Source organism: Pipistrellus hanaki (assembly GCF_964339955.1).
Source record: "Pipistrellus hanaki genome assembly, chromosome: 20".
Taxonomy (NCBI): domain Eukaryota; kingdom Metazoa; phylum Chordata; class Mammalia; order Chiroptera; family Vespertilionidae; genus Pipistrellus; species Pipistrellus hanaki.
The window spans coordinates 10,094,694-10,120,211 of NC_140522.1; the positions used below are offsets into that span (position 1 = coordinate 10,094,694).

Genomic DNA, 25,518 nt, shown 5'->3' on the forward strand with positions numbered 1-25,518 from the left:
GGAAGAGCCACACTCAAGGGCCCTGTGGCTTGTGAGCCACGGTTTGCCGGCCACTGACCTAAGGAGAAAGTCACCTGCATATCTTACCTTCTGTATTTTTCTGAAACTCACTTAGATGTGCACAGAGCAAGCGATCTGGCCCAGCAAGCTGGTCTACTGACTCAGGTGTCTCATTCAGAAAGGTTTCTGGGTGGATCAGAGCATCTGACCACTCTGAGCCCGACCTGGGTTCCTCCATCAGTGAGCTGGCTTAGCGTTAGAATCCCCACCCCTGCCGAAACCGGTTTGGCTCAGTGGATAGAACATCCGTCTGTGGACTGAAAGGTCCCAGGTTCGAATCTGGTCTAGGGCATGTACCTTGGTTACAGGCACATCCCCAGTAGGGGGTGTGCAAGCAGCAGCTGATCGATGACTCTCTCTCATCAATATTTCTAACTTTCTATCCCTCTCTCTTCCTCTCTGTAAAAAATCAATAAAATATATTAAATAAATAAAAAAAAATTCCCACCCCTGGTTGTTTGGGCAGTATGGAGGCTTATGACTCCAGTTCTCTCTGCCCTTAGGCAGGCAGAGGCTCCTACAGCCACTGAGAACCGCTCTGGCATGTGCTCCTTCTCAGCAAATAGCAATTATTGATCTCAGAGAGGAAGGGAGAGGGAGAGAGAGAGAAACATCAAGGATGAGAGAGAATCATTGATCAGCTGCCTCCTGCACGCCCCCACCCTGGGGATGGAACCCACAACCCAGGCATGTGCCCTGACGGGGAATTGAACCCTGACCTCCTGGTTCATAGGTGGATGCTCAACCACTGAGCCACATTGGCCGGGCTGCAAATACGAATTTAATATCTTGTTTGGGTAGGGGAAGGCCCAGGACCCACAGTGCCAGCTCTTTTCAGGAAGTCTGGCAAGGAAACACACGTGATTTTGTCATAAAATATCAACAGGAGCTCTTCTTGACCAGAAATGTTTCATTTGCCTCACATAAATCCAAGCATAAGTAATTGTTAGGAACGAACCAACTGAATTATATGATTTAAGAAAAATTGTATTGATCTGGGATTTGCAATATCATATTTTAAGATTGCTTTGTGGTTGCTTATTGATTATAGGTATTGCTGATTCCAGAGCCGAAGATCTTTCTTACAAGTGCAGTATTTTATTTTACTTTTAAAAAATATATTTCTTTATTGATTTCAGAGAGAAAGGAAGAGGGAGAGAGAGAGAAACATCAATGATTAGAGAGAATCATTGATGGGCTGCCTTCTGCACGCTCCCAACTGGGGATTGAGCCCACAACTCAGGCATGCGCCCTTGACTGGAATCGAAGCTGGGACCCTCCAGTCTACAGGCCGGTGCTCTATCCACTGAGCCAAACTGGCGAGGGCTTGTTCCTTTAAAAACTTTAAAAGGCTTCTCAGCTTTATAAAATACGTATCTCATGTGTCTCATAAGAATATAATACACAGGGAAAATTGTGATTTTAGAGTTATTTTTTGTTTGTTTGTTTGTTTACTCTTAAATTTCTCGATCCAGCCTCATTCCCCCTGGCTTGATGTAAAGACTATGAGATTTTCAAAATCCATGCAAAATATAACATTCCACTTTGATACTGCTTTCTGCTTTGAAACCACCCTTAAAACTTGAAGAGCTTGGACTGTTCCTTTTGAAATAAAAATTATAAACTTATTAAACTCCCTAAACTTCAGGGATAAGCCATTTCCCCTGAACTCTGAGGTGAGATCTTAGAGTGTTGTTTGGAACTCAGTCTCCAGAATGACTATTTGAACCATGTGGTACATTCAATCCAAGTTTGCTTCTGATTTCTACGGTAAGATTTTTCCTGAAAGTAGGTGTATTTAATTTCGTGTCTACCAACAACTGAAAGCACATTTCTTAGTGGCATCTAACTTTTCTTAGTGGCATCTCTCTGAGAGTTTCATGTTATCCAAAACCCCACACTACACCGATGATGGGTTCCTTCCATGTGAAACAAGCTTTCTCTTTACGCACAGACCTGTCACGTGACTGGAGCCTGTGCAGAATGAGCAGGAAAGTGACAGCTGGGGCCAGCAGGGCCTGTACACTCTGCCTCCCTACCCCAGCCTCACGGGAGGCGTTCGGAAGCGGTGTGCATGTATGTGTGTGTGCGTGTGTGTGCGTGTGTGGCGTGTGTGTGCATGTGTGTGTGTGTGCATGTGTGTGTGTGTGTGTCTGGTGTGTGTGTTTCTCCCAGTAGTGGTGCGGATTGCTTCTGTTCTCTGAGGCCCTGTCATTAGCACCTTGCATATTCCATGCCGCTGCTGCTGCTGCTGCAGGTCCCTAACCCGGGGCCTGTGACTGGCATGTCTGGGGCTTTCTGTCCCGCTGTGTTTGACCGCCAAAACAGGAGAATCCGTCGTTTCCTTTCCGTTAACACCAGGCAGACATTCTGGCTGATGCTCCCCGAAGCTCGGATACCCTCAGCTCCCCTCCCCCTTGGTTCCCCAGGCGCTGACAGTTCTCCCAGCAGGGGCAGGGGAGTTTTTGAACTTGGGAAGCGGAGATTTTTAAATACCTTCTTGCAAGTGCGATTTTGCTTTGTCCACATGTAAGAAGGTCCCCCCTTCCAGACACATGGCCCTAAGAGCCTGGGATGCCCATGAGGCTGGGGCCGGCTGGAGGGGGCCTGGCCCATGGCCGTGGCCATGGCCTGAGCACCTGCTGGGGTTTAGCCTCTCCACACTCCTATGTCGTAAAGAACAGGATGTAGAGCGCAGAACTGGGCGGCAGGGTTTTGCTTCTGTTCTTTCTCCTCCATCACTGTCACTCCCCAGGTTGCCGGGCTGGCGGAGCGGTGTCGAACCCTCTGCCCGTCGTGGATTTGTGATCTGCGTTTTGTAATTAAGAGGAACAATGGGAGTCCGCCGGGTCTCGTTATATATAATGGTTGGTTTAATTTGTTTCACTTCTATCTTGTTAATTGTAAATTGATCATTAAGATTTGAATCCTAATCTGCCACCAGGGTTGTGGGTATTGAGGCTAGAGCAATGATCCCGGTTTTAATCACTGATGATGAGAAACAAATTTTATAATTTCGGTACATATTGCAGTTCATATATTTTAACACTGTACTTTATGGCGTTATAAATATTGTTAAATGACTTTTAGTGGAGTTTTACTGTGTGGACTATAATGTATAAATTATATTACTGTTTTGGCAACGGGAGGTATCCAACTGTGTGAGTTTAATTGAAGTAAAGAACACACACCCGGCTGAACTAGTTTTTTTTTCTGCGTGTTTAGATGCGACAGAAATTATATTCTGTAAGAGGAGAACTGGTGTCAGACTCTGCTAATTGTTACCAAAAGTCAAATGAGAATCTAAAAGAATAAAAAACCGGGGGTCATGTTTTCTCTTAAAAAGCAATTATCGCTATAATCCTAATGATAGCAAAATACTATATTTCATGCCAATGCAATTACACACTATTGCTGGTATATAAAAATGCAAGGGCAAGTTCATGCTTCTGTAAAGCCAGAATTCACCTACATTTTCTATTAAAGTGGATTAAAGTCAATTACCCTTTTGTGTGACACTAGAATAATCCTGCCACAGATGTGATCTCAGACTAATCCAGAAACTTGTAGGTTTACTCTTTCAACTTTGCGTACTATCCTTTCATTCGATATACCACTGGCTCAAGGCAGATAAAAGATCATGTCCATGTCCATTTATCAAATTCTTTTTGAACATTGGAAGTTGGTAGGCAAATTATCATTATAAATAAAGGGGGGGGGGGAAGCTCCAAAAATATGCAAAGCAGAAAAAAATATTGCAGCAATAAAATACCTGGTAGTAAGATGTACGATACTAATGACACTTATATTTGTGTGACTCTAGGAGTATGCGTTCTCAAAATAGGGCATTTAGATGCAAATGCAAAGATGAATTAAAGAAGGCACGTTCTGTGACAGTACCATCCAGCTAACTATGATTAATTTCCTGCGAGCATGTAAATGTGTCTGTAAGCCCACATTTATATTGTGAATGAGCTTACACTATCAATACAGTTTGTACTCCGCTCTTTCACTTACTGTTGCCTCATGAACATTTTTCTAGATCACGAAACGCTTTGGAACTATGATTTTAATTGAATCATTTGTATGCACAAGACATTTAAGATGTTTCCAATTTTTAACGGTGATGAATAATAGAATGATAATTCTGTACATAAATCTGAATTTTTGATGATTCTGTTAGCGGAGAAGCCTATACGGGGATTATTTTGGTCCAAAGACTATGAACCCCTGAAAAACTATTAATGTGTGTTACTGTGTTAAGTCCTAAATGAATTCTGCTCGTGGTGTATATGTTCACATATCCATGAGCGAAGTGAGACATTAAATTTAAAAAGTGAGAGGCAGTTTGCACAGTGGGTAGCACCACCCTTCAAGAGAGACCTATGTTTGTGCCTGAGCTTGGCTAATGGCCATTGGACTTTAGGCAAATCATTAAATCGTGTTTGCCTGTCCAGGAAAAGGAAATAAACACTTACATTGTAGGATTCATCGAGACCATTAATATAAAGGATGGATTTCACTATCTGGCATAGAATAGGCATGCAATAAATATGTGACTGTAATCTGGTCTTATTATGGATTTCTCTGAATAATAGCAAAATTGAATACTTTATAAATGTCTATTGGCCATTTGTTTCCTCCTCTGGGACTATTTTTCATATCACTTGTACTTTTTTTTTTTAATTAGACTATGATGGAGAGTGGGGATAGCACTTTATTAAATAACATCTCTAATCTTCCTTCGTTTCATCTTGTGTGTTTCCAGTTCCTTTTTGTAAATTTTCAAAAACTTGCTCTCAGTTCTTTTTGCTTTTATGAATTTTTTAAAAAACAAAAGTGACTTTATCTTTTTGTTTTAAATACATGCCCATTGTAAAAATTCAGAAAGTCTGGGGAAAGAAGCAAAATTTATTTCCTAATCCTGACACTGAGAGATAGAGATAATTCATATTAATATGTGGTACACAGGCCAAAGTATATTTTTAATTATAAAGTGGAATTCCTGTCTTATCAGCATCATATTTTTAATATGGTTTTATTGGTTTTTGAGAGACTTAGAAGGGAGAGGAAGAGAGAGAGAAACATTGATCGGCTGCCTCCTATATACCCCCAACTGGGGATGTGCCCGCAACCAACGTACATGCCCTTGACCGCAATCAAACTTGGGACTCTTGAGTCCACAGGCCAATGCTCTATCCACTGAGCCAAACCAGTTAGAGCTATATTTTTATATTATAAAATCTATGTTTCCATTGTGGTTTTTCTTTTTAAAAAGTGACTTTTGTTCTGGAAAAGTACCTAAAAATAGATAATTATTATTCTGCATTTTTTTCCTAATTTGGTTTATGGATTTATTTATTTTTGTTCTTTCAGAATTTTATTTTAGTGCATAGTGCATATTTTGATAGGAGGTACTAGTCTTGGGAGAAAACAAAGTTAACGATTTCTTAGAAAACTGCCCCTAATTCTTATATTGCATGTGATTTTTGAAAGGAGACATGTAAGTCATTAATTCATTTAGGCTATTTCAAATATCAGTAAATTCTTATTAGGAGAAGCAAACGTAGGTTGAGTGTTTGAGCTTGAAAATGAGATAATCCATGCCCCTATGTATAATCTAGTAAGGAAGATGAGGCCTAGAGCACAGCTTTGAGGAATAAATTAGAGGCTAATGCATGCATAAAAGCGAGAGGTAGCTTCAGAAAACGTGCTGACATATTGAGAACCGCTAGGTATTAATCAGGGCGAGCTCCCTGCGACGTGACAGGTGAACCAAGATGAGAACAAAACAGGACGGAGGTGAACTAAAGGTGAGAGATGGCTTCCCCCGTGGAAGCAGCCGGGTCCTGGGGTGAATCCCGTTAGCAAAGTTAAAGCTTTTCTTCACCACCAACGGCAGGCTTTCTCTCCTAATGGAGGAATCCTTTCTTTGGAGGGAAATCATTTTACAGCAAGTCTTACTTCAAGAAACGAGCCAGTTGTTAACTCATCATTTAACATGCAAGAGTTTTAAACTCTCTGTTCTAACCAGGAAGAGATGCTGGTGGTGGGAACCATGTTAAATCCAAAGAAGGACAAGGATACGATTTCTCTTGGACAGACATCTTTCTGATCTTCACATTTTGAGATTTGAGGTAGTTTAGTCATCGAAGACACTGAATAGGGACATCAGTCATCATTGGAGTAGACAGCCACAGTCCCAAATGAAATGTGTGAAGACAGGGGGAAGGTTGGGGGCATGGTCCCTGGTGTAGCAAAGCTCTCAGGATGCCAGACAACCTTGGAAGGCAGGTGTGGTACAAGGACTGAAACCTAAATGGACAGTTTCACCCCCCTTTCCCCCATGAAGTCAGGTGTAACTGTCCCTCTTCCACCCGGAAAACTAGAGGCATCTTCTCTGAAGAGAGTCAACCAGCAGGCGCTGGTTAAAATAGGGGCGCTGACGTTAGAATAGAGGGATTAGGAGGAAGCCTGCATTTTGAAAGGTGAGCTCCCCACCCTCCACTTCCACCCAGCCCCTAGGCCACTGACAGCCAGGTTGTACACACGAGGCAGGAGACTGGAGGCCCCTTCTCTTGAGAAACAGAGAGGCCACAGCGGAAAGGAGTACAGATACTGCTTTTGGGAGTCTCCCGCAGGAAAAGGTAGCTTGCTGCTCAGTTGCTCTTACACTGAAGCCCACTCATTCGGGGAAAATAAACGCACACAAATGCCAATGTAATCATAATATACCACATAGAGAGCAAGGATCAATACATAGGCAGTCTTTATAACATAAATACTGATAACAATCTAACCACAAGTTAAAATGCTAATAATGACATTGACAAGGTGGAGATGGGCGTAGAGGGCATATAAAAAATAGTTTAATCTTCCTCTACCATAATGGATCAGTAGAAATGTTTAATTTATGAAATATGAGGTATTGAACTATAAGCAAATGAAGAAGTACAAAGAGAAAATACCAGAAGAAATAGCTTTAACATTTTTGAAAGGATTTGTCACCGCTCAGCTGGGTAGGAGGTCCAGGGGCGGAGGACTGCCAGTTGTCATTATTATGCCTTTTGAAACTATATGATTTTAATCGTGTGCCATTAAATTAGCTGTGGTACTTAAAAGAAACTACTCTCTGTTATAGAAATTACATGTGGGGTTGCGCCATTAACAGCCTGCTGCTGGCCTAAAATAGACAACTCAGTAAATATTCGATAAATGAACGATGGCCTTTTTTTTAAAAGGGGTTTGATCATTATCATTGTTGTCTGCTTGGCGAAGCCATCTCTGTTAGAATAGTTACCCCTTTATCTGTCTGCCACTCGAGTCTCTGCCACGTAGACCCCTCTTCCAGATAGTCTATAATTTCTGAAATATTTTACTTTACATAACATTTTTATTTGCACTATTAGATTAAAATAGGAGTTTCAGACAATGTCAAGGTTATACAATCAAAACATGCTCTAGCGGAAACCGGTTTGGCTCAGTGGATAGAGCATCGGTCTGCGGACTGAAAGGTCCCAGGCTCGATTCCGGTCAAGGGCATGTACCTTGGTTGTGTGCACATCCCCAGTAGGGGGTGTGCAAGAGGCAGCTGATTGATGTTTCTCTCTCATCGATGTTTCTAACTCTCTATCCCTCTCTCTTCCTCTCTGTAAAAAAATCAATAAAATATATTTTAGAAAAACAAACAAACAAAAACAAAAAACACAACATGCTCTAGCAGTAAGAACCTCCATCCAGCCTTTATTATGTTTGTGCTCTCACTTCTCCAGATCTGCAGTGGCCCAGCTCAGCCAGGAGAAGAAGTACGCCTACGAAAAACTGAAAAAGTTGCAGGAAAGAAACGAGGAGCTGGAGGAGCAGTGTGTCCAGCACGGGAGACTCCATGAGATCATGAAGCAAAGGTAAGAAGCTTTAACTGTCAACTCTGTGCCATAGAAACCCGTTTGGTTCATAAACAGACTAGGAATCGCTGTGCAATAAATAGAACCCGCGATTGCTAGGCTACTTAAGGGGCGTGCTCAAAACCCCACACTCTTATGTCTTTATGCTTTCTCCGCGTGGGCTCTTATAATACACAGGGCAGAGAGCAACTGTTCTCTAGAGACACGGGAGGAGATGTAATACAGAACCGTCCCCTTTAAGGTGTGCTTTGGTAATGTAACATGGAGGAGCTTCTAAAGTTCTCCTCCAATGCTCTGGTTTCTCTTCAGACCGCATAAATCTTTCGCCTTTTACTAAAGTTCTCCTCCAGAAGTTAGGTTTTGTGGGCTTTTTGTAAGATGAATTGCGCAGTAGGCCTAAGAAGGTCGATATCTAAGCAGAGGTGGCACTTCGAGTGTTTGCCTCTGGTTCTCCCCAGGGCTGTTGCTGTGAGCAAGTTACCCACCCTCTCTGAGCATCAGTTTCTCATCTGTATCAGGGCTAACCATACCTACTATGCAGTTGAATATAAAAATCCAATGTAATATATACAAAGCACGTGGATCATACTGACCATCTACTCAATAGCATCCTGGCCTTTACTCTCTTTTCCCAGAAGAAGAAACGCAGGCTGAGAGAGACGGATGGATTTAGTTGAGGTGGCAGGTTAAGTGTAGAGTTCCAACTTGAATCTTCATCCTCTGCCTTTCCTTTCCTTTTCTGTGCAGTATTTTTTGTAATAAACACAGCCCCTTGTTTCCTGTAGAGGTGTCATCTATAATGTCTGCATAATGATGAACTCTTCAGGAAAAAAATTTCAGTGAACAGGTCACACATGACCATAGCTGTCAGCCTTTGGTTGGGGGCTGGATGGGGGGAGGGGGGATGAGGAGGAAGTTGGGTGTTTTCTGCAAGGTCCAGAGAGTAAAATATCTTGGGCCTTGGGGGCCACACGTGCTCTCTGTCCACACAGTTGTCTTCGTTCGGATTCTGACTTGGTTCTTACAGCCTTTATATAACCAAAAAGCATTCTCAGCCAGAGGGCCAAGGATTACATTGCATAGTGCTCTCGAGTTCCCCAAATGCTCTCACACGTGTTGTCTTATTGTCTTCCCGTGAAACAGAGCTGGGAAGGAGCTGTTGGTGTCACTACCGTGTGCAGACGGGGAAGATGGGCCCTGGAAGATGAGATTGCCAGCTGAGGGCCAGATAGCAAACTCATCAGTCCTTCACTGGACAAATATTTATTGATTGCCATCACGTGTCGTGTTCTCCGCCACCTACTGGGAATATAACAGCAAAGTCAATACCGTTCCCAGTCTCATTGGGAAACGGGAAGTGCTTCCGGCCTCATAGGGCAGAGGAATGTTGGTGAGGAATTTTGTAAATATCTGATCGATGGCAGTCAGGATCCGTTCTATGAAAGAGAAACGTACTTTGTGGGGCAGGCACATTCCATAAGGAGGATTGTCCTGACCTGAAGTTTCAATGAGAAAGTAACAGTTGAAATGAATCTGTCAGCAACAGGGAAGGGATTGCTAGTCTTGATATCAGGACTGGCAAACTGCACCCAGCCCACAGCCTTCTGAGAGGCTCAGGGACCTGGGCATGCTCGCCTCTTGCATGTCTGTGGCTGTTTTCACACGACAATGTCAGGGTGAAGCTGCTGAGTCAGAGACTATGACCTATTGGCCCACAGTCTAAAACATTTACTGTCATTGGGCTTAATGAACGGACATCACTGGTTATTTCTACAAAAATATATTTAGGCCCTGAGCAGTTTGGCTCAGTGGATAGAGCGTCGGCCTGCGGACTGAAAGGTCCCAGGTTTGATTCCGGTCAAGGGCATGTGCCTTGGTTTCAGGCATATCCCCAGTGGGGGCTGTGCAGGAGGCAGCTGATCGATGTTTCTCTTTCATTGATGTTTCTAACTCTCTGTCCCTCTTCCTTCCTCTCTGTAAGAAATCAATAAAATATATTTTTTAAATATTTTTAGTAGAAGATTAAGTGCAGAAACCATATCAGAGCGGACTGAAAAGTGTGATTAGAAAAACGGAAATAGCATATTTCAACCTCCATTTTGTGGGATGTGAAAGGTAAAGGGGAAAAAGCAAGGCAGACAGACCAGCCAACCAGTGTGTGTGTGTGTGGGGGGGGGAGGGGGGGGGGGCGGGTGTACTGGGAGGGCCATTTGGGAGCAGAGAATTGTTTGTTAATCAGAGTGGATGTGAATGTAGTAAATTCTGGTTGCGAGGCCATTAAAGTTGTAAAGTCAGGAAAGGGACATTTTTCAACAACTGGTTTGGAGCTCCTGGTGTCTACAGAGGCCGTCCAGAAAATTCATGTTAAGAATAGCAATGGCATTACTCTCTAGTTATGTTTTATTTTTAAAACATATTTTTATTGTTGATAGTATTACAGATATCTTCCATTCCCCCCTTAATCCCCTCCTCCTAGCCCCTACCCAACCCCCAGGTCTTCACCACCATATTGCCCTCACCTATGGGCTGTGCATATAAGTATACTAGAGGTCCAGTGCATGAAATTTGTGCACAGGTAGGGTCGGGTAGGGTCCTTAGGCCTGACTGGCGATCAAGGCCGATCTGTGGGGCAACCAGTGGGGTGATAGGAGGGCCCCCCACTGGCACCCACCTTGGCTGGCCTGGGCCTGCAGACTGGGGCAGCTTCTGCATTGAGCATCTGCCTCCTGGTGGTCAGTGAATGTCATAGCTAGTGGTCATTCTGCTAGTCATTCAGCTGCTCAGTTGGATTTGTATATTAGGCTTTTATATATATATATATATATATATATATATATATATATATATATATATATATATATATATATATATATATATATATATTTCTTTCGTTTACCTCTTCTCATCTCCAGAATCCCACATCAAGATATGTCAGTCTGTTCCATTTCTCCCTGCTTCGGGTCTTATTTTGTTGGTCAATTCACTTTGTTTATTTGATTCCACAAATAAGTGAGATCGAGTGATATTTGTCTTTCTCAGATTGGCTTATTTCACTTAGCGTAATAGTCTCCAGGTCCATCCATGCTGTCCTAAAGGGAAAGAGATCCCTCTTTTTTACAGCTGCATAGTACTCCATTGTGTACATGTCCTACTGGCCATATTGTAGAGTGAGAATCGGTTCATATGCTAGTATTTCCCCATAGAATATAGGTCCATGTGAGCCCCACAGTGTATCCATAGGTGACGAGCTCTTGAGCCAGTGAAGACCACTGAGCGGGCTCATGTGGACTCATGTGGTCAAGTTCTCTGTCACAGCCCCACCAATCTGGTTGTTCTGTCACTTTCCTTTCTTACATTAATTATTACCTAAATTATTTGCATAAAAACTATTGACTGAGGACATGGAGCTGCTGATTGAAAGGTAACTAATAATGGGTTTAAAATTGGTCTTCTATAAACTAACCTCAGAATGATCTTTAACAAACCTGTAGTATTTTTCTAGTGGGAATTTTATTCCCCGGAAACAAACGTTAAGATAGGAACTAGATGATTGATTTTTATCTCATTTGACATTTCAGACTGGGGAGAATTTAAGACTGTTCACAGTTTTCAGAAAGCAGTTGAAGAGAGAAGCCTGTGCTGAAGGTCTCTTCCTCCGTTTGGTGGCAAATGTATATCATGGAGGAGAAGCAAGTTTGCAGCAGGGATAGCATGCAAACCACTGGCGATGGGAACTAACAGATTAAAGAGAATGTTTGGTTTTGGGATAATGTCTTTATGGTATAGAGTGATATTTTCTGAACCTTTTTTCCTAGAAATTAATTTTGCAAATGGCTATTACCCATGAAGGTGTGAGTGCGTGCGTTTGTGTGTGTGTGTGTGTGTGTGTGTGTGTGTGTGTGTGTAGGGGCAGAAACACCATTTTGCAGAAATGTAGAAAAGCAGCATTGATTTTTAGAGAGAGGGGAAGGAAGGTGTAGAGGCAGAATTATTGATGCAAGAGAGAAACATCGATTGGTTGCCTTGACCAGGGCAGGGGATCAAGCCTGCAACCGAAGTATGTGCCCTTGACTGGAGTCGAACCCGAGACCCTTTAGTCAGGGGGCTGACACTCTAACCACTGAGGCAAACTGGCTAGGGCTATATGCAACTCTGAATGTTTAAATGCTGGGCAACTGTCTTTCGGAGAAAGCAGACACCCGTCTAGCTGAGGCATTGCTGATGGGCTGAAAACGTGGGGACTGGGGTGGGCGCCTGGGGTAGGTGGCTATTAAGATGCCAAATATACTGTTATGCTCAATTGTTTACTAACCACAAGTACTACTTATCTGCTACTGCCTCACCTCTCCTTCTTGGTCATACTTTCCTTCTGTCTGTTCATTGTTCTGTGGCTTTGTGTTGGTTCTTTATCTCTAAATGCACACTGTAGACCTGACCGGTTTGGCTCAGTGGATAGAGCGTCGGCCTGCAGACTCAGGGATCCCAGGTTCGATTCCGGTCAAGGACATGTACCTTGGTTGCGGGCATATCCCCAGTAGGGGGTGTGTAGGGAGCAGCTGATTGATGTTTCTCTCTCATTGATGTTTCTAACTCTCCCCCTCCCTTCCTCTCTATAAAAAAAAATCAATCAAATATATTTTAAACAAAATGCACATTTGTGGCCCGATTTTATACCCTTACACAGTAAAACGTGTGCCTTCGTGTGGCATTGTATTAGACTCACACTGTGAGGCCGTGTTATCCAAAACCTGAGCCTTCCAGGTTATGGAACATGGATTTTTAGCAGCTGTCTAGTGCCAGGGAACTGCCCTTTAAACAGTTAAAGGACTTGGATACAATGAGCTAGCCCCGTGGTCAGCAAACTGCGGCTCGCAAGCCACATGCAGCTCTTTGGCCCCTTGAGTGTGGCTCTTCCACAAAATACCACGGCCTGGGTGAGTCTATTTTGCAGACGTGGCGTTAGAAGAAGTTTAAGTTAAAAAAATGTGGCTCTCCAAAGAAATTTCAATCGTTGTACTGTTGGTATTTGGCTCTGTGGACTAATGAGTTTGCCGACCACTGGGCTAGCCTGACATCGAGAGGGTTTAACGCCACTCAGATCAGCACATAGGACGGAATCAATTCAAACTGAGCTGGTCACCATTTCTCGCCCTTTCTGAACTGTGTTGTTAAAAAGGATGCCATGTCATTCACTTGATTCTTTAGCATCCCAGAACTTCATTCAGAAAAGTGGGAGGAATTGAAGAAATTCTATTCACAGCCTCAATCTTTTTTTTTTTTTTTTTAATATATTTTATTGATTTTTTTACAGAGAGGAAGGGAGAGAGATACAGAGCTAGAAACGTCAATGAGAGAGAAACATCGACTAGCTGCCTCTTGCACACCCCCTGCCGGGGATGTGCCCGCAACCAAGGTACATGTCCTTGACCGGAATCGAACCCAGGACCTTTCAGTCTGCAGACCAACGCTCTACCACTGAGCCAAACCGGTTTCGGCCACAGCCTCAATCTTAATGTATATGTTGCATATAACATCTGTAGGTATGTCTAGATAAGACTGCCAGTTTCCAACGGGAAAGAAAAAAAGAAAAAGAAGAAAGAGGGTCTGTTAGGATTGAAGTGAATAAAACTTTGTATTTTCAGTTCCTAAGATGTCTCATGTAGGTAGCAGTGACAATGGGTGTGCGATGGTTTTGGCTGCAGCCATAGGTGGTCATGCTATCCCAGAGGTGGCTTTACGCCTATACCCAGAGTGTGTCTGGGACCCAGGGTTTGAGAACCAGATGTGAGGAGGCTTGCAGAGTCTGGCAGATGTGCGTCTGTCCCTCTGGCATCACCGGCTGAAATTTAACGATGAAAACGTGGCCACCATCTGGAGAGCAGAGCGGCTGAGGCCTGTGCTGGGAAGTGCCGAGACCAGCTTGACTCCATAGACCCCGGATTTTTACAAAGGAGAGCGCTCAGGTCCGGCTGGTGTTGCTCAGTGGTTGAGCATTGACCTATGAACCAGGAGGTCACAGCTGGATTCCCGGTCAGGGCACATGCTGGGGTTTGGGGCTCGATCCCCAGTGGGGGGCGTGCAGGAGGCAGCCGATCAATGATTCTCTCTCATCATTGATGTTTCTATCTCTGTCTCTTCCTCTCTGAAATCTATATATATATTTTAAAATAAAATAAAATGAAAATAAAGGAGGTGGGTCAGGCAGTCAGGGTGTGGTGTGCTGCTGGGGTGTGCCTGCAGCCAGCTCCCAGGTGGCCATCCCTCAGTGTCACTAAGTGCGACCTCATGCCATGACACGCTGCTGCTGGCTTTTTTTTTTTTTTTTAATGTTCTTTTTTTTTTAATATACTTTTTATTAATTTTTTTTTCTTTCTACAGAGAGGAAGAGAGAGGGATAGAGAGTTAGAAACTTTGATCAGCTGCATCCTGCACACCTCCTATTGGAGATGTGCCCAACAACCAAGGTACATGCCCTTGACCGGATTCGAACCTGAGACCTCTACCCACTGAGCCAAACGGGTTTCGACTGCTTCTGGCTTTTATGTCAGTCCCTCCTTCGGGAAAAGCCCTCATTTTCACGGATACCCGCATCTGCAGAAAGAACATTTCCTAAAAAGCCAGAGTCCTTGCTGCTGGGAGGTGGATCTCACTGCTATTTTTTTAGAGAGAAAAACCAAATGACAGCCTCCCTGTCACACGGTGGCCCAACACTGAAAGATAACCCGGATTTCTTCTGCACCAAGAGGAGCTCGCCCACCTTCCGGACCACGTTAGGGCCGGCTCGGAGCCACACGGGCCGCCCCGGGCCGCAGCGAGGCTGGCTGCGCACCTCCAGCAGTGAGTGCCATCAGGGTTTGTGCTGATTTGCTTGGCGCGTCTCCAGCAAAAGAGTCCATTAACATTCAAATCCATTTCCTAATAATTGAGGTGATCAATTTACATTAAACAAGGCCTAATTACAACTTCATGTACAATTTAGATTCTATAGGAACAATCAGGGAGCAATAAAGAGGGGACCCTCGTGTTGACGCAGAGGGATGTTTGCCTAGGCTGCGTCAACAGATCTTTCATATTTCCCAAACAGTTCCCGCATCCCCTGTGGCGGAGGGGGCTCTCTGGTGTTTAGTTTGGATTCGGGGACGAGTGTGAGTGTCTGTGGCTGCGTGTTTAACAAGGCAAGTGACTGTTTCTCAGTGGCATTGGCATGGAAAGGACTGCGATGGACTAAGGTAGATGTAGCTTGCTGTTTGTCATGGACTGACTCTTATAAAAAGAACAAAGAGGCCCTAACCGGTTTGGCTCAGTGGACAGAGCATCAGCTTCGGACTCAAGGGTCCCAGGTTCGATTCTGGTCAAGGGCATGTACCGTGGTTGTGGACACATCCCCAGTAAGGGCTGTGCAGGAAGCAGCTGATCGATGTTTTTCTCTCGTTGATGTTTCTAACTTTTCCCCTCTCCCTTCCTCTCTGTAAAAAATCAATAAAATATGTTTTTTTAAAAAGAAGAACAACAACAACACAAAGAGGAAGCTGGTTGGCTGATTAGTGAAGTGGGCATTATGCCGGCCTTTACCTTTGTAAATAAGACCAGGGACCTATTGTTCATTCACAGGGGTTTTGGGCCAGGCTGGCGTGGCTCAGTGATTGAGCATGAGCCTAGGAAGTAGGAGGTCATGGTTCGATTCCCGGTCAGGATATATGCCCGGGTTGTGGGCTCGATCCCCAATGTGGGGCCTGCAGGAGGCAGCTAATCAATGATTCTCTCTCATCATTGATGTTTCTCTCCCTCCCTCTCTCTTCCTCTCTGAATCAATAAAAAAAAAATATTTTTAATAAGGGGATAGGGACGGGGAAGGATGCATGGGGGCGATGAGGTTGCCATGGTTGCATGCCTCTGTGCCCTGGGAAAGCTGCTCACCCCCAGCCAGGAGGCCCCCAAGGCAGGCTGACTCCGAGAATACCCCCCTGACACCCACAGCTCTCCCGTGCAAGCTCTGATGAGACTGGCATTGCCCGTCAGGAAATATCACACGGGAGAATATAGTCAGAGGAATGCCAGGGTAGCGCACAAATCCTTTCGGAGCCCGAGAATATATTTGGCTTCCACCCGCTGCCGCTGTACACGGTCCGGAATAGAAATCGGATGTTTCACTCTCTCTCCCTCTCACGTCGCGCCTCCCGCTCCTGCCTTCCTTCCGCTCCCGTGTTAGTGCACTTACTATTTTTATTATTTTTTATTTATCCCCCAACTTTTCAATATTTGCCACTTGTGTGGGTAACACATTAATTTTTAATGAAATATTGTCAGACTCTTGGAATAGCTGAGTCAGAGAAGAAAACTGGAAGTTGATACCGACGCCAAGGCAGGGTATAAACTGAATATTACGCTGCTAACTTTCCCCACCCACAAGGATAAATGGTTGCTTTAAAAGATGAAGTGGAGCCAAAACCGGTTTGGCTCAGTGGTAGAGCGTTGGTCTGCGGACTGAAAGGTCCCGGGTTCGATTCCGGTCAGGGGCATGTACATTGGTTGCGGGCACATCCCCGGTAGGGGGTGTGCAGGAGGCAGCTGGTCGATGATTCTTTCTCATCGACGTTTCTAGCTCTCTATCCCTCTCTCCTCCTCTCTGTAAAAAATCAATAAAATATAATAATAATAAAAAAAAATTTCAATTTAAAAGATGAAGTGGACTTAGATCTATGTCTCTTATCTTGGTGTAACTTTTGTGGCACAAAGAGTAATTCAGGCACCGATCTCATAATGAAAATGAAAGATCAAAACAGCATGTTAGGCAGCGCCCTTCAGTAATTTTCTTTTTATCTGGAGTCACATATTTTTGTCAAGCCTTGTTGCTGTTACAAAGCATTCAGTTGTGACTAAAGTTGAGTCTGGAACTTAATTTGTCATTCTAGCTGCGTTGCAGAATGAAAGGTGTTAAGGAAGGTGGCATGTGTGTCTTTGAATAGTTCTGCTGCAGTCAGTCATTGTTTGTACATTTGCATTTGCAGAATTAATATTGGAAAGTATTTAAACAGTTTTCTATTGCTTACTGTTCCCAGAAACTACAGCTTTGTAACCTACTCTGGAATGGTAAAGTAATAAGAATGGCTTCTTACAAACTTTTTCATCCAAGAAACTATAAGCAGTTGAGCTCTAACATCTTGGAGACTTTTTTTCTTCATTTTGAAATGATAAAAATATCAATTTCATGTTGGTAACTCAAATCTTATTTGAATATTCTTATATGTATATTCTCTTCTTTGTGCTTAAAATTTTTAAATAACTTTACTTTTCTCAGGAAAAGTTACTTATTCTTAACAATGAATTTATATTTTTTCAAATATTTATGATTTGTGTTCCAAATAATCTAAACTAATAGAAGGGTAATATGCTAATTAGGGAGGATGTCTTCTGGAAGTCCATCCTGACAAATCCACAGCAGCTGTGAGGCCCAGGGCTCATGGCAGCTGTGGGCTCCGGCAGCCGCCGCGGCCGGCAGTGGCAGCAGCAGTGGAGTGATGGGAGCAGTGCCTTCCCCTGATCAGCCCAGTCACCTCCCGTGAGGAGCGGGCCTAAATCATCAGCAGGACATCCCCTGAAGGCTCCTGGACTGTGAGAGGGGGCTGGCCTGGCTGAGGGACCCTCCCCCTACCCCCCTCACTCCCAATGCACTAATTTTTGTGCACCGGGCCTCTTGTAATAATTATTTTATGGAACCCTTTCCATCTTATATGAGCTGAATTGCCTAGAGTGGTATTTTAAAGAATCAGAAGACACCTGAACAATTATATAGTCCAACTCCTTCCTGTCATCTACTGCTCACCCTCTATTCATACCCCAACACAGACACTTTATAACTGAGGAAACTGAGGCCCAAAGAGACACATGACTGCAAGACTTCACACAGTTCAGGGGGCGACCAGAACCTTTTTTCTGACTTGTGGCCCGGTGTTTCCTAGGTACCTACTCCATAACGGAGATGTTCCCAGAATAGGGAGGTGGCCGGGGACTAGGGATCAGGGAGGAACATGTTAAGTGCAGATCGGTAATTAGATGTTCGCCGAAACCTTTGGCTCAGTGGATAGAGCGTCGGCCTGTGGACTGAAAGGACATTCTGGTCAAGGACATGTACCTGGATTGCGGGCACATCCCCAGTGGGGGGAGGGGGGGTGCAAGAGGCAGCTGATTGATGATTCTCTCTCATCGATGTTTCTAACTCTCTATTCCTCTCTGTAAAAAATCAATAAAATATATATTTTTAAAAAAATAATTAGTAGGTCAATGGAAACTGTCTGACACCACAGGCCTGAGACCAGAAGTTGGACAGTTAATTGAAAGGTGGGTAAACCCTACCAAGGACTGTCTGGTATATGTGTTGGGCCAAGACATTTTATTTGTGTATGGACACCCTGATTTGGGGTGCACTTCATCTTCCCTAGAAAACCCCACCAGAGTCGCCTCTCTTTCTGCACCCACCTTTGGGTTCTCTGCACCAGCTGAGAACAGGGATGCCAGGCAGCCTCCATGAGCGGTCACACCCCCCTGACCCTTCCCGGAGCCCCCTCAGGCCTTCCTTGCGTGCACACCTCACTTGGCAGCCCTTCAAAGCGCTCCGCTTTGTTGACTCTTTCTAAACGATCCTACGATTTTCATAGACTCAGCAGACTCTTTTTTTAACAGCCATATCTCTGAGTTCACTAAAAACTAATAATGCTTATGCAAGCAGCGAGAACAGGTTTGGGAAGAGACACAGTGACCTTGGGAAGCGGAAGGGGTGGGAGCAGCCGGGCCCTGTCGGCCTGGAGAGTGGCCGTCGGTGGCCGCTGTGCTGAGTGTCCCTGGGCGTCACTCATCGCCCTGGCAGGGAAGGAGAGGCACTGCCTGTCGGAGAGCTTCTGGGAGCCTTGGAAGGAAGTACTAGAGTCAGGCAGATGGACATGGACAGCATCCTACCTGGTTTTGTTTTTTTTATATATATATTTTATTAATTTTTTACATAATGGAAGGGAGAGAGATAGTTAGGAACATCGATGAGAGAGAAACATCAATCAGCTGCCTCTTGCACACCCCTACTGGGGATGTGCCCGCAACCAAGGTACATGCCCTTGACCGGAATCAAACCTGGGACCTTTCAGTCCGCAGACAGACACTCTATCCACTGAGCCAAACCGGTTTTCCGGCATGGTTTTATAAGAAGAATCTGCACTGCATTTTCTATATATATATATATATATATATATATATATATATATATATATATATATATATATATTTTTTTTTTTTTTTTTTTACTTATATTACAGAGAAAAGGAAAGGGAGAGAGAAATGGAAACATCAATGATGAGAGAGAACTATTGATCACATGCCTCCTGCACACACACACACACACACACACACCCCACTGGGGATCAAGCCTGCATCCTGGGCATGTGTCCTGACTGGGAATCAAACCGTGACCTCCTGGTTCATAGGTTGGCACTCAACCACGGAACCCCACCGGCTGGCACAGCATTGCATTCTCCATGCACAATTTTTCTTTCGTACCAGAGACAGACCTGGGGCAGAGGGAAGATCTTTGTTCCCCCTCCTTCCGCCCCCCCCCCCCCCCCCCCGTCCCCCAGGAGGAAGGCCAGCCTCCAGCCTCCAAGCTGGGCCCGTGGAGCATTCTTAAGCCAAGCGGCCTGTCCACAGCCACTGGCCATCCACACATTGGCTGCTGCTCAGCCTGGAGGGTCGCCCTTGGTGGTCCGGCTTTCGGATGACCTGTGTGCACTCGGGGATGCTCGGCGCTCAGCCTGCTTTCTTCGGGGAGCTGATCTGCTCCTCTCTTAAAGTCCTGGGAGGATTGTTTTCTTAGGAAAAATGCTGCTGAGAATGCAGTGGCTTCAAAGCGGGTTTAGGTGAACTCTTGGATTAAAAACCCATTCCTTGACTGGCCGGCATGGCTTGGTGGTTGCCCGTCCACCTGTGACCAAGAAGGTCACAGTTCTATTCCTGGGTTTGGGCTCGATCCCCAGTAGGGGTCGTGCAGGAGACAGCCAATAAACGATTTTCTCTCATCATTGATGTTTCTCTACCTCTCCTTTCCTCTCTGAAATCAATATATATATATATATATATATATATATATATATATATATATATATATATATATATATATATATATATTTAAAAAACCCATACCTTGGTTTTAATGCATGGATGCATGAAGTCTCCTTCCTAAACAAGGAATGAACAAGCCAATAAGTCACGAACAGCTATCCTCTCTCTAAATTGAGAGAATGGAGTCCTTCCACTCTTCCTCTTATTTATTTTACTTTTCGGTCTAAGCATCCTTTCCACTTTCCCTTCTTAAGTGGGTCATCGTGTTTATGGAGATGACGGTTATAGCACACAGCTGCTTCCCCTCACCGCGGGCTGTGTTACCGCCTCTTCTCTCCTTGGCTGCGTTCTCTCTGGCCCAGAGGGGTGGGGGGGGGGCAGCTGTTCCCCATACGTATTCTGTGGACAATCAGCCCTACAAATGGCCTCTGGGAAGAGGAGGTCTTAGTCTGGGGACAGATCGTATAAACTATCACCTCTCTGCAGAGTCAGAATGCTCATCTGTATAGCAAAAGCCTTGAGACGTCTTAGATATCATCCATCCATCGTCATGTTTCAGTTGCCTTTAGAGAAAATATTAATAAAAGAAAAAATGTTGCCGAAACCAGTGTGGCTCAGTGGATAGAGCGTCGGCCTGCGGACTGAAAGGTCCCAGGTTCGATTCCGGTCAAGGGCATGTGCCTTGGTTGCGGGCACATCCCCAGTAGGGGGTGTGCGGGAGGCAGCTGATCGATGATTCTCTCTCATCGATGTATGATGATTTACATCCAGTGAGCACTCAATAGATATTCCTCACAACTATAAAATACTAGAGGCCTGATGCATGAAATTCGTGTAAGGGTAGCTGCCAGCACCAGAAGCTTCCCTCTGGAACCCTCTGGTCTAATTAGCATATTACACTTTTATTATTATAGATGCTTCCATCTTATTAAAACTAGAAGGGCTGCTCCCTGTGTTTAGGCCACAAACACTCATTGTGTTACTAGTTGTGAATCACAAACCCTCCTCTGTGCCTGTCTGGGGTGGTTGGGGGGGTGGTGCAAATGTGCTGATGGAAGATAACTCTGCTGAGGATGATCAGGTATCTCATTTGCCATCAATCTGATTTTCAAATGTTAAGTTGCTAGAATAGCTGCTGATCTTGGCTAAGGAGATTCTCTCCACTGCAGCAAAATATATGTATTTTTAAAATCAGATCACTCAGTCCCTAATCCAATTTGTACTTGCTTTCTTTCCTTCAGACTCTGTCTGGGAGTGGGGTTGTGTGTTTAACGTTCAGCTCTGCGTGTGGTATCCCTGTGATGATTGCAGCCCATAAAATCAGATGTTTATAAAAGCCGACCCGAGACCGATACCGCACAGCAGTTTAGCAGCAAATTTCTGCTCTGGGTATTTAACGATAATTGGGATCTTTCTATTGGCTTTACAGACACTCAGATTCCTAGTAAAATGTAAGTACAGCCCATTTGGCAAATCCTTACACTTCAAGTCACAAATTTGCCTCTTGATTGTGCTTTTCTTCGCACCTAGCTGAGAATCTTGCCTGGTGCTTTTTTAAAATCCTCTCATTTGCATACTGGGGTAAATTTAAAATGGGAACAGATGAAGGCTGCTAAGCTTCTCTATTTCGCTGATGAATATGGTATTTTGCTTCAGCGATCTAGCTGTTCTATATGCAGTGACCTTTAAAGCGTGCGCTAGATACTGCTTCTCATGTGCTGTGCGAGGCGGGCTATGGGTATTGTCTTCCCTTGGCGACCATGAGGCTGAGGACAGAGGCTGCACGGAGCCCCTGGGAGCCGCCTGCAGTAGGGCCGGGGGTCCGTTCCCCGTTCCCAGGCTCCCACCTGCTCACGGGGCAGAGGGGTCTCCTGCACCCGTGGTGTCCTTGACCCTGGGAGGTGATGCATCTACCCACAAGGCATTGCACCTTGTCCTGCAGGCCCACGCGCCACAGTGCATGTCACTGCACCTGTAGGGTGGGTGTTAGAAGGTGTATTGTCAGAAAAGAGGTGGCGTGTTTTGGGTGGCTACTATGGTTTCGATTCCTACAAAGTGTAATGGGTCTCAATTGTCATTGGTGCTAATAGGAATCTTGTTCTTCAAAGGAGCGAGTATCTTCTCTGATGCCTCTCCAAGGAATCAAAGAGAAACCCGAGCCCAGGCCAGTGCGGCTCAGTGGATAGAACGTCGGCCTGCAGACAGAGGGTCCCGGATTTGATTCTGGTCAGGGCAGATGCCTGGGTTGTGGGCTCAATCACCAGGAGGGGGGTAGCCGATCGATGATTCCCTCTCATCATTGATGCTTCTCTCCATATATATCTCTCCCTTCCTCTCTGAAATCAATAATATATATATTGATTTATATATATATACATATACATATATATACATTTAAAATATATATATACATTTAAAAATTTTTTAAATAAATATATTCATCAAGTCTCCTGGTGTGGCTAGAGACCTCCCTGTAGGCCTCAGGACCCATCTCTAAAGGAGGGCTCAGGAGGCACAAGGCAGGGTTCTGCTTGACCTTGACCTCTGTGCAGGTGGTGACCCTCAGCAGCACAGTTCTCAGGAAGAAGACTGACTAGTCAGCAAAGACAGCCTTAAGGTCTTGGCTGTAAGAGAAATTCACGTTTGCTCCCCAGCCAGGTCCCCACCTCTCTCATTCTGTGCTGGAATCTTCCTCATCCCCCTCCTCCTCCCACAGTCTCCTCAGTCCGATGGCTTTGAATGATGTCTAAAACCTCTTGCCTCCATGTACATTTCCCGGCACTCCTTACAATAACAATGCTTAGTACTTAATTATATAACACTAGTGGCCCGAAGCACCAATCTTTGTTGGGTTAATTTGCATATTCACTCCTGATTGGCTGGTGGGTGTCACGAAGATACAGTCAATTAGCATGTTACTCTTTTATTAGGTAGATGATAAATATGTAGTAATAATCAGCATGATATCATTATTATAGCAGTTAATTTTAGACAGTCCCTACTCTACACTAGAACTTAGAACAGTGTTCTTGTTCTAAGCACTTACCTTTATTAATATGTTTAATTCTTATAACATCCTGCGGGGCAGGTGCCAGCCTTTTACCAATGAGGCACAGAGAGGTTGAGGAACTGGCCCAAGGTCACCCAGCTCCCACATGACAGAGCAGACCCTGGGCCCTGGCAGTGCTGCTCCACAGTGCTGCTACGAAGAGGGGATGCTGACATGAAGAATCTTAGAAGCATTGCTGCTCCCATGATAGTGAAAAACCCCACACCATCCTGTTAGTCCCAGTAAGACACGGCATTGTTTCATGTCCCCATTATCTGTGCTTTGAGCTGTTTTCCTGCCATTAAACTGCCACTATGTCCCACCAGGAGCATCTGATCCATTTCTGCATCGAGTCCTAATGTCTATACCTCACATCTCATGCCTGACACACCTGTGCCTTACACACCTGCCTTACATACCTGTGCCTTACACACCTGAACCTTCTATCTCATAGCTTATACACCTGTGCCTTACACACCTGTGCTTATATCTCATGCCTTACATACCTGTGCCTTGCACACCTGTGCCTTACATCTCATACCTTACACACCTATGTCTTACATATCATGCTTTACACACCTGAGCCTTACACACCTGAGCCTTACACACCTGAGCCTTATATCTCATACCTTACACACCTGTGCCTTACACGCCTGTGCCTTACACACCTGTGCCTTATATCTCATGCCTTACACACCTGTGTCTTACATCTTATGCCTTACACACCTGTGCCTTATATCTCATGCCTTACACACCTGTGCCTTGCACACCTGAGCCTTATATCTCATACCTTACACACCTGTGCCTTACACACCTGTGCCTTACACACCTGTGCCTTATATCTCATGCCTTACACACCTGTACCTTATATCTCTTACACCTCTATGCCTGGTATACATACCTTAAGCATTAGTATCCTGTCTGTATGTGCAAATCTTACCATCTTATCGATGGAATAAAATGAGGTAGAGAGAGTGAAATATTGACAGTTTCAAGTATGTTTGTGTCCCTTACATCTAAGCAGACTGATGACCACGGAGAAGGAAAGAGCAGCCATGATTTAAAAGGAGAGCACGGCAGACAAGGCATTTCGGTAAAATCTTCCTTTTCGATGGTAAAACGTGCTTCCTGTTACTGACAGTTGCCTCGGACATCACACCGGGTGCTCCCCTCAGCCCTCCAAGGTTTACCCCAAGCCACAGGCAGGGAAACTGGGGCTCGGGGGAAGGAGGTGGAGCACAGCTCACAGTCCTACGGGACAAAGCTGGACCGTACAGGTGTGGATAGAGCATAGGCCTACAGACTGAAAGGTCCCGGGTTCAATTCCGGTCCAGGGCATGTACCTTGGTTGCGGACACATCCTCGGTGGGGAGTGTGCAAGAGGCAGCTGATTGATGATTCACTCTCTCTGTCCCTCTCTCTTCCTCTCTGTAAAAAAAAAAATTCAATAAAATATATTTTAAAAATCAATTTTAAAAAATCTGAGAGAGAGAGAGAGAGAGAGAGAGAGAGAGGGGTGGGGATGATCCAATTGAACTCGGTATTAGGAACTTGTCAAAATAGAGTCAGATGGAGGAGTTTTGGGAACAAAAGTCACAGAAAAATTGAGGAGTGTCGCAGAAAGGCTACTGGAGGGAAATAATTGCACATCAAAGGAAAGAGAATACACAGCCTTTGGAAAGAGCGGGAATAGTGATGGAAAATGCTTAGGAAGTAAGTTTCTCACCAGAAAATTCCTTTGCATACTTGTGAGTACGTTCATGCTTTCCCTGTGTTTCCCCTCGGCCGTGATGTGGTAATTCCGAACGTTTTAGGAAAACCTTGTGCCAGCGAATGTCACTGTCACACCAGGGCTGACTGCATGCATGTCAGACTTTGTTTGTTTCTCTTACAGCCTTTCTCTGCATTCGTTTTCCTGTTAGCATAGCAGTATTGATGCCGCTGGTCTGGCTGGAGCATGTTATTCACCGTGTGGCATAAATCAGGTTTATAAAATCTATTTCAGCTCAGCCGGTGTGGCTCAGTGGTTGAGCATCGACCTATGAACCAGGAGGTCACGGTCCGATTCCCGGTCAGGGCACATGCCCAGGTTGTGGGCTCCATCCCAGTGTGGGGCGTACAGGAGGCAGCCGATCAATGACTCTCTCTCATCATTGATGTTTCTATCTCTCTTTCCCTCTGCCTTCCTCTCTGAAATCATCAAAAATATATTTTTTAAATCTATCAGGTGTTAATGTGCACTATCGAGAGAGACTTCCACTTAAGGTCATATCTAAAGAGACGCCCGTTTTGCACAGAATGCCTGGTCTCTTATTTTAAACACGAAGTCTGTGCAGTGAGGGCCTCCTTGTGGGGGAGGATCTAGAGGATTTGCGGTAGCACATCTGCCAGTTCTCCCTGAGC

The 25,518-nt window shown here is 44.7% G+C and overlaps 1 protein-coding gene across 1 annotated transcript in view; it reads left to right on the top strand.

Moving 5' to 3' along the window:
- SDCCAG8 (SHH signaling and ciliogenesis regulator SDCCAG8) overlaps positions 1 to 25,518 on the top strand; it is a 191,577-nt gene that overhangs the window by 114,656 nt on the left and 51,403 nt on the right. The window contains exon 16 of the mRNA XM_084868881.1: positions 7,833 to 7,964. Coding sequence (XP_084725007.1) covers positions 7,833 to 7,964 — 132 coding nt within the window. The remainder of the gene's footprint in view (positions 1 to 7,832; positions 7,965 to 25,518) is intronic.